General features: G+C 28.1%; 1 protein-coding gene across 1 annotated transcript in view; it reads right to left on the minus strand.

The window, feature by feature from the left end:
* LOC111627009 (DNA-directed RNA polymerase III subunit RPC3-like) overlaps positions 1 to 10,647 on the minus strand; it is a 23,520-nt gene extending 12,873 nt beyond the window's left edge. The window contains exons 1-8 of the mRNA XM_023370552.1: positions 10,409 to 10,647; positions 10,172 to 10,317; positions 5,633 to 5,745; positions 2,897 to 3,051; positions 2,289 to 2,425; positions 2,012 to 2,189; positions 1,619 to 1,800; positions 1,501 to 1,519 (exon numbers count right to left, since the gene is read on the minus strand). Coding sequence (XP_023226320.1) covers positions 1,501 to 1,519; positions 1,619 to 1,800; positions 2,012 to 2,189; positions 2,289 to 2,425; positions 2,897 to 3,051; positions 5,633 to 5,745; positions 10,172 to 10,317; positions 10,409 to 10,555 — 1,077 coding nt within the window. The 5' untranslated portion in view covers positions 10,556 to 10,647. The remainder of the gene's footprint in view (positions 1 to 1,500; positions 1,520 to 1,618; positions 1,801 to 2,011; positions 2,190 to 2,288; positions 2,426 to 2,896; positions 3,052 to 5,632; positions 5,746 to 10,171; positions 10,318 to 10,408) is intronic.
* Positions 10,648 to 10,709: the final 62 nt, after the last annotated feature.

Here is a 10,709-nt window from a genome sequence, read left to right on the forward strand (position 1 = left end):
TACAGTCGACCCCCGTATAAGATCATTGATTATTCCGTTTTATATGAATTCCATGTTGTACAAGTCACTTAAATTTTACAAATACGTGAGCCGTTCACAGCCCGGTACACGTATTTGTAAAATCTAAGTGACTCGTACAACATGGAATTCATATAAAACGGAATAATCAATGATCTTATACGGGGGTCGACTGTACTGAAAGAAAAAAGTTTAACTCTTCACATTAATGACCAATTTGAATTGGTTTCCAATATTAATCTGTTTTTTTTTTTCAACAAAAATAAATTGTTTTTGGTGTTTCTATTTGCTGTTTTATTTATAATCATAAAAAATTTTCAAGGTTCCAACATTTTTTACTAAAGTGAAAAGGGTTCCACAATAAAAATAAGTTGGAAACTACTGCTTTAGTTCAAAATTTCTTGAATGGAAGATTTTAAACAACATTTGAAATTTAGGAGCGTCTTCCACATGCACATCATGAATTTTTTTATTGGTTGTATAGCATTATATCCTTTCTGAAACTCATAAAGCATAATATGCCTGATATACCCTTTATGTAAAGACATTAAAACAAAATGTGAAGTAAAAAAGTTTAAAATAAGCTTATAAACAAAGAATACAATCTCTGGTTAGCATTAATATGTTAGATTTTACAATTTATAATTAAATTGCACATCAATGTTAAGTAACCAGGTCAGTTAAAAATATGCAAAAACTTTCTGTTCAACCTAATAGGCCTATAACCTTTACTTATTAATCATGGTATCCAAGAAGTATTTCAAAGTCTAAGAAGAAAGATATATTGTTGATTGATATAAAAATGGAACTTCTTGTGAAGCATAAAACTGGAATGCATTTGATGGATCTGGCAGCCATGTTTAAAATGTCGAAATCAATGGTGTGTGATCAGTAAATGCAATTTTCATTTTATTATACAGTTTTTGCATATTTTCTTTATTGTTTTTGTGTTTTAATTTATTTTAGGGTATTTAATTGTGTTATTTTTACCTTACATTATGTGTATTTGCTGTTTTAAGTTTATCAAAATGGATACTGTTTAGGATCTGGAAATGGATTAATTTGCTTTTCATAATTTAGAAATAATGGAAATACAAATTATTCCATTCCCATACCCTAAACAGTATCCAGATCAATTCTTCCCATTAGAATTGGAACAATTGATCCAGATTTCAAATGCTTTAGAGTTCAAATGGTCATTGAAATGAATTAAATTTGAATTATGAGACCACTGTAATAAGCTTTCTCATACTGATAAAGTGCCAGGAGGTTTCAACCGCTAAGCACCTGGGTTAGTAACTTTGTCAGTTCAAAATAGATGGACAGAAATGTTGCTTCCTTGAGAATTCAAGACAGATTTCCTCCCATTCAACCCATCCTCTTCATCCACCCACTTGCCTAGTATGTGCATGCCCATAACTTACAAGACAGGTGAACTTTCTCATCCATCCCATGCATACATTTACCTTAAAACTGACATACATATAATTTAGTAACAAATCTTTATAAAGGAATTGAATATTAAACAAATTTAAGTATATTTTCTGATATCATATTCTAAATGTAATTACTTTACTTTGGATAAGCGTTTTGAACTTACCGAAACACTCTGCAGCATTTAGAACCAAATTTATCTTGAACAACTGAAATAGCTATGGCTTCTGATAATTTCTGCAAAGATTTCTTAATATTAACTACATACATTCCACCACCTCTCTCATCTACTCTTGAAACAAATGATGTTGAATCATCAATTAAGACTGCAAGATATGCATCCATTTCCTAATATAACAAAATAAAACAAATATAATTAATATTTTTATTTTTGATAAATAATATAAAAAATAAATAAAGTCAATAATATAATACAGAAGTAACTGAAAAATGATACTATAAGACAGAAAATAAATTTTCTGTCTTATAGTATCAGCTTACAATTTAATTTAAAAAATATTTGGTATATTTCAAAATCAAAACTACAAATTTTAATTACATCTGCTGTAATATTACTCTCTTTTATCAACATCTGTAATAATTCATGGCGAGGAACAGGATTAGTTGTTTCAACCCAAGGATTACTTCTTGTTTCAACTAAATGTAATAATGCCCTTACAACGTCTCCAGTTTTGTTATCAAATCGTGATATCACAGCTTTAATAATGCATTGATCCCTAAATTAAAAACTGCATTATTTGCATATATTTTTAACAGTATGTATCAATTTACAGTTTGCTTAATTGATAAAATAATTATTAAGTTTTTGTACATACCTAAAATACTGATGAAATCTATCAAAATTAACTCTCCAATAGACAGTTTCTTTTGTTGAAGTGTTTCTTAATTTTAATTTCTTTGCTGGTGGTAATCCCTCATCATCACTTGCTTCATTGAGTGCATAAATTTCTAGCTGCTCATAAATATAGATATTTGATAATTGAAATATCTTGTAATGTTATGTAGTTTTATTCTGAATTAAAAACTAAAACATAAATTAACTATTACAGAAATATATTTATTTTGTATGTCTAATAATAAATAAAGTATTTAAAGTAAGTAATAAAGATAACCCTTGTAATTTTGTAAATTTTAATAAAGTATATTAAAATATTTATGCATTTAAGTAGAAAAATTAGATTAATAACTAACAGTAGAGTATTTTGAAAAGTATTATACAAATTGATGTCTAGAGAAGTTTTTTATTTCTATACTGTATTAATGTGAAAGTTAAGGTTGCCTAAAAATAAAAAATTCTCTGCTAGATAAAATAAATGAGTATAAAATTTATTTTTATTTCATGTATTAAAGATTTAAAGAAAAATTGTTACTATATTTTACTTTATACATATAACTATTACAAATAAATAATAATATTACTTACTTCACAAATTCTAAACATTTCATGTTCTTGAAGATACATGCTAGGGACAAGAGAGTTTTCTTCCCATTCTGTCATTGGACATCTCTTAATAAAATGAGACTGGACTAAATTATTAAATTTTTCCTTTACAGATGAAATAGGAATATCAGCTTTTCCTGTAATATTTTTATATTCAAATAAATACAAAAAGTTTATTTAAGTATATGTATATAAAAACTAGCCACTTTTCTCAGATATAAAATGATATACTTTAATGAAAAGTGTACAGGAGATAAAAATTAAAACAATAGTAAAGACTGGTTCTCAGTTCAATGACCACAACAGAAAAGAACTGTGTTTACAATTGAATTGAGCTCAATTTTTACCATGATTGCAAGCAAAAAATTAAGTACTGACCAATGCAAAAGCATTATTCAGTAGCATGCCGCAGTAATGAGAACAACTTTCATGTCAGTAAGCCATCTTGAGAACCAGCCTTACAAATAATTTTAAAAACTAGTTTAGATAAAGTAAGTTTTTATGTAATTTTCTTTTTTATTAAATTATTATAAAAATCTATGTACAAAAAATTTTCAACATCAAAAACTGAATGTGATCTTTAGAAAAAAATAATATATCATATTATTATACTGTAAATGATAATACAAAATATAAGTTTTTGACTTATTAAGTATTCTTTTTGTTATTAAGTATTGTTAATTGGCTGAAGTAGTGATAGAATATTTAATTAAAAGTGTAAACTTAAACAATTTTAAAATATTACTCCAATTAAAAGAGCATTAATTTTTTTTTAATATCTATAGTTATAAGTTATAATTCTTACATCTATTGCTTACACATTAAAAATTTTGGTTAATTTTCTCATTTCAACTAAATGTAATAATGTTCTTATTTTTAATTATTTCTGCTCTGTGGAGCACTAAGAGAGCCTTTTGTCAATGTTCATCATTGGTTTGACCAGAAAGTGAGGTATTGGCTCAACATATCCAGGACAGAACTCCAACAAAAAATTCCTAGAGTTCTTCACTTGGTAGTAGGCAGATGACTTAACTGCCTCAGCCATATAGCTGGTTGCATTATTTCTGATCTGATAACTATAAAATTTATATTATTTAAAATTCTATTTTAGACCAGTTATATTTTCTACAATTACATAACTAGACTACTTCATTTTATATTAATTACAATACGTGTATACTGTAGTAGCTTGTACTTCAGATGTGCCAGAGTTCTAATGTCAAATTCAACCTGGAGTTTGACTGATGCTCAAACCAAAGTTCAAAATGCACTTGCTGCATAAATGCCATCTGTTGTGCCCCAAGTTGTCTCTCACTCTTGCTGTGAGAGCATCTTTTGCATTACACTTATATGTTTTCAATATTTTCATTTTATTTTTTGTGTATTTGGTTATATATAAACAAAATCCTAATCTTGGCATCCAAGAAAAGTGTGGAAACAACAAAGCCTAAGAGGAAAGTTATACAGTAGAGTCTCAAAAACTCAGCCTAATGTGGACCGAAGGGTGGCCGAGTTTGTGAAAATGTTGGGTTATCAGGAATGGGGTTAAAAAAGATAAGTATGAGTGTTTCCTCAGAAAATACTGTACTGTACTTGTATGTATTGTTTACTTGAGAATACAACAGAGAATAAACTGCCCAAATACCCTTAAACAAAGGAAAAGTATGTCCTTTATTAAGGCATAGAGCCTTTACTACGTGAAAATGAAAATTAATGAATACACTGTGTACAGTAATTTACCTGATAAGACAGACCTTAGAAAAATACTTTATGAGGCATACAGCTATCTATAATGAAAACTAATTAACTAAGGATTTTTTTGCCCTGCCAGGGTGTGGCCAAGTTATCGAGTGCCGAGTTTTCAAGACTCTATTGTAATATCAATGATTGAGGTGAAAAAGGAACTTATTTCAAAGCATGAAAGCAGTACATATGTGGCAAATTTGGCAGCCATGTTTAAAATGTTAAAGTCAATAGTATGCATCATTCTTAAGAACAAGGAAACAATAAAAGCAGCAAATATAGTTAAAGATATAATAACATTGACCTCAAGGAGATTGCATGTTATTGAGAAGATGGAGAAACTCCAAGCGTGGATATTTGAGAAGCAATTGGCTGTTGATATTATCTCCAAGAGGATTATTTGTGAGAAAGCAAAGTAGCTGCATAATAAGCTTAAGAAATAGCATCACCACTCACTAAGACGACATACAGTAAATGCAGTTTTCATTTTATTGTACATTATTTATGTATTTTATTTATTGCTTTCATATTTTAATTTATTATTTAGGGCATTTAATTGTGTATTTTTACCTTAAATTATATGTACTTGCTGTTTATCAAAACGGGTATTGTTTAAGATCTTGGAATCTACTGTGAAAAACTGATTCAGACTTCAAACAATTCAGTTTTAACATCCTCTTGGAATGAATTAAATTTAAAGTATGAGGCATCAGTTGTGTGTTTTTATGTAATTTTTCAAATAAAATAATATATAAATTTGTAGTTGAATATTAACTACAAATACTGACAGGTGACATAATTTTTTGTTGAATATTTCAAGTTTAAAAAAATTTTTTTAAGCTATCCTGCTCCATTAACTCATTTCTTATTATAATTTTATTATTTTGGACTATTAATATTATAATTATTTATATAGCTTTAATATCTATCTAAATCATAAATTAACATAATTATCAAATAGGCATTTTATTTTACCATCTCCTGTTGCTTCAGCTAAACGTTCAGAAACTTTTTGAATGACTACCTCCATTGTCATCATTCCATTGTTCAATATTTCTTCTATAAGAAGTTCACCAATGTCACCATAACTGTAAATAAATCAATATGAGTATATATTTTTCATGTAATTTTTTAAATAAAATTATATATAAACTTCCAAACAAATTTTTACTAATAATTTTAATGAAATAATTTCATATATAATATGAACAACAACTCAATTTATTTGTATTGCCAAACCAACGAGATAGAATAACATAGAGTGCCAGCAGCAGTGTTTACAGTGTCAGTTTTGGAAGCTCATTGAAGAGAAGGAAGTCATGACAGTTTCAGGGTAGAAAGTGAAGCATACCGTACAAAATAATTATGCCACATTTTTGTGGCATAATTATTTTGTGGCTTCTATCAATTGTACCAACAGTTACAAGAAAGGTTCGGAAATTTCATTTCACAAGTAAGTTATAATTATTAATTAATTTTGCTCACAATATTCTTTTCTAAGTCTAATAAAATGTTTAAAGATTACTTTAATAAAAGTAAATGAAAAGTATCAAATTTACTTTGAAATGCTATCTAATTTATAAAAATTTAAATAATTAGAAATGTTTTGGATAGAAGCCTTATACATATCAAATTATGAATTTTAGAGTGGTTAATATCAGTGATAAGTAAATCATATTCCATTCTTATGATAATGAAATTTAAAGTAAAAATTTTCTTTGTCAAGTTTCCACTCATTGACTCAAGAAATGGCTTATAGTAATGCAACACAATCATTGGAAACCAAACAATAATATTAGAATTTACTCATTTCATTTTGAAGAAGCATGCTTCAGTTATAATAACAGTAGAATATATTTACAGCCAAATTCTGTTCCTACAATTTCATGCACCTTCTTTAGAAATGGCAAACCGCAATGACATTTGATGATAGGGAAGCTGTGTTTCCATAAAAATTTTAAACAAATACTAGAAATGACAAAAATAAACAGTTTATTTATTTTAATTCTAAAATAGATAATTGACATGAAACAAAGATATAAGAACCTGTTTTTATTATTTTTTATAAACTAACTCTATTTGGCAATTTTTTCGCAAAGTTGTTAATTACCATAAAAATTGCTCATTGTTGGTTCCATCAAAATATTTAAAAGCTGTTTTTCTGTCTAAAGCAATGCTAGTAATGATAATCTTTCCTCTGACTGAGTGTTCTTTGTCAACGTATCAATTTGCTTCATGGTTGAAAAACTGTGCTCAACAGATGCACTGGTAGATGGTACCGTAAAAAGTAATGATATTAAATCATATAATTCTTTTAGCACATCTCTGTTCAGATCATTATTAATTATAATATTTTTTATATCTAAAAGCAACTTGCCAATTTAGTCTGGACATGAATATAAATATTGCAATTCACTATGTAATTTAGATAAATCAAAAAATTCTCCATAAAATTTATTTAATAAATTAAAAATTATCACTTTTAGATGTTAATAATATTTAAAATTATTAACATCTAAAAGTGATGAAAATTCTAAAGATTTTACATCTAAAAATCTATCAATATAATTATAATTAAATATAGCTTTGTAGAGAAACGTACATAAAAATAACATTTAATATTCTTTACTTTATCCATCTTAAAACAATCCACTTAATCAAATAGCTCACTATGAGTAGCTAATAAATGGAATCATTGAAAGCATTTTATCATATTTTGGTGTGTAGCATCCACCAGCTAAACCACCAGAGGTTGGTGCTATGTACAACAAATCCACGAACGCCTGTAATCTAGCTGCTTTACACCATTCAGATATTTTCGTTGTGGAAGCTATCCCATATTCAACAATACAGCACTTCCATTGGGAATATGCATATACAAATTTATATTCGACTATACAATAGCAATCTTATCATTGTTTTTCACATGTATAGAAATTTGTAATAAAATACATAACATTATATTGGGTTGTTCAGAAAGTAAGTTTNTCTTCAATTGTATGAATATACTTTTAAAGAAAATTATAATTAAATATAGCTTTGTAGAGAAACGTACATAAAAATAACATAAAATATTCTTTACTTTATCCATCTTAAAACAATCCACTTAATCAAATAGCTCACTATGAGTAGCTAATAAATGGAAATTCTAAAGATTTTACATCTAAAAATCTATCAATATAATTATAATTAAATATAGCTTTGTAGAGAAACGTACATAAAAATAACATTTAATATTCTTTACTTTATCCATCTTAAAACAATCCACTTAATCAAATAGCTCACTATGAGTAGCTAATAAATGGAATCATTGAAAGCATTTTATCATATTTTGGTGTGTAGCATCCACCAGCTAAACCACCAGAGGTTGGTGCTATGTACAACAAATCCACGAACGCCTGTAATCTAGCTGCTTTACACCATTCAGATATTTTCGTTGTGGAAGCTATCCCATATTCAACAATACAGCACTTCCATTGGGAATATGCATATACAAATTTATATTCGACTATACAATAGCAATCTTATCATTGTTTTTCACATGTATAGAAATTTGTAATAAAATACATAACATTATATTGGGTTGTTCAGAAAGTAAGTTAATTTTTTTTCTGTGGAAAAAACACAATATTTTTATAATAAATATATATTTTATTGAATTATATATCAACCATTTTGGTCAAATACCTGTTGTCATCGTTTCTGGTAGTAGCACAATTTCACATTCATAAAAGTTTTGATCAGTTGCTTACAAAAAACTGATCCAAGTGATTTTGGACATTGTCATTTCAAGTAAATGTCTTACAGTTAAAAAAAATGTATACAGACTGGAACAAGTAATAATCTGAGTGTGCTCGATCTGGCAAATATGGTTGGTGTGATAGCACGTCCCATCTAAGTTATAACAGTTTCTGACGAGTTACCAAACTTGTGTGAAATTTGACATTATCGTGGTAAAACACTAAACCTGTTTTGTTGATCAATTCTGGTCATCTCTTCTGTTTGATGATATTACTCAATTTGTTTACTCAATGGCAGTACACTTTCGAATTAATTGTTAAATTGTCTGGTAAAAGCTCCAAAAAAAATTTCCTTAAAATCCCACCAAAGAGAGCATCTCTCTTTAAGAACATGTGGAACCAATATATCAAGCTTTTGATATATTACTTGAAACAAAACCAATTTGTTTCAAGTAATCATAAACAGTTCAATTTGACAAATTTCATCTCAGTGATTTCAGATGTTGTTATTTGGCAGTTTGTTTCAATCAGTACCTTTATTTTGTTTTCATTGGCTTCAATTGGCCATCCAGAACGTGGTGTATCTTCAATATTGAAATTGCCAGAACAAAATTTTGTAAACCAGTTTTGGCACTGTTGTTCTGTCAATACATCTTCTCAGTACATGTCACACAGTTTTTTCTTGCTTGAACAGCATTACCTTTTTGATAATAAAAGAGCAAAATATACCAAAAATGCTGCTTCCGATCTTCCGTATTTGATGGAACACAAAAAATAAACAATTGCACAAAATCAAACAAAATTTTTTACAAATAAGCCTTAAAATGCTAGCTGTCAAAATATATAATGATAATACGGTTTAGAATAAAAATGGTGGGAAAAATACGACTAATCTGTCTAGTAATAAAAAAATGAACTTACTTTCTGAACAACCCAATAATAAAATATTAATTTTAATTAATTCAAAGTACATTAAAATATGAAAATAATCGCACAATATGTATTTATATTTTAGAAAATACAAGGGAAGTGGCTCTTCCACTGCTTCTATGACAGCATACCACTGGCACACAATATATGTTATCATGAGAGACTGATACTTCATATTCTATCTTTGCAATTTTTTCTTTAGATGCTTCTGAAATACAGTCTTTAGAAGATATTCGTTTTCTATCTGATCGTTTTATTGCAAGGATTTTTTAAAGATGTGAAGGGAGTGTTCATTTCCTCCACATCTTAAAACAATGAAGTGAGCTACTCAAAGCAGACACAATCACATGGGCTAAATGATTAAATGTGACAGTTTTAAAGGAGTGACGCAGACGACAGTATTGAGGATTAAGTTATAACTGACATCCCATTAACAGAAAAGAACCGAAATAATTTTTATAGTTTAGATTAGATCTTCTAGTTATAGTTGGACAATATAATAAATTTATAACCTATTAATTTGTTTATATCAAGTTTAAATATAGTAAAATACAGTTTAAATTTAATTTAACTAATCAAAAGTTCATTTTAAAGTAAACTTTTTTGGATCAAAGTCTACCTAGGTAGACCCAATGGCTGCGCTTCCAATGGACTCCTCCCGGAGGGGAGCTGCCGGCAGGCCGCCGAGTGTTTAACATCATTAGTTATTGATCCACGTAGTTCTTGAACAAAAGAAAAAAAGGAAACGTTTACTAAAAATATAGTTAATCTAACCTAACCGAAGTGCAGCCATTGGGACTACCTAGGTAGAATTTAACCCTTTTTTCAATTTCACAATACTTACAATGTTTTAGCACAGTAAATATATCGAGGATATCGATGAATGAGTAAAATATTCTCTAACTTTACAGTATATTCAACAAATCCTTTTTTATTAAGTTCAAACTCTGCCATATCATGTTGGATTAAGACTCGTAGTGACTGTTTTACCTGACATAAGTAGATAAATTTCATTTCATAATTCGGTATACCCATAATCTTATTATAGTAATTTTAATTAGTTATTTAACTCGTTATTTACCTTTCTTAAGGGCAACATAGTTTCCTGTGCAATGATTCTTAATGGTCGAGAGCCATATTTTTTAAGCATAATAGCAACTTTCTGAACTATTTCTCCAAAATGTTCTTTCAGTAAAGAAGAACACAGCATTATTTGATTCTTTGACATTTTTTTCAAAAATTGCAGTTAACTTCAAAACATAAAAATTAATAATAGCACACGTGATCTACGGGCGCCGCCATATTGGTTTCGAAACGTCATTCAATTTTGTAGCCTAAATATCCTTAAAATACGCTTTATTTTATCGAAATTAATTTTTACA

Source organism: Centruroides sculpturatus, unplaced genomic scaffold, assembly GCF_000671375.1.
Source record: "Centruroides sculpturatus isolate CEXI.00-Female unplaced genomic scaffold, Cexi_2.0 scaffold445, whole genome shotgun sequence".
Taxonomy (NCBI): Eukaryota; Metazoa; Arthropoda; class Arachnida; order Scorpiones; family Buthidae; genus Centruroides; species Centruroides sculpturatus.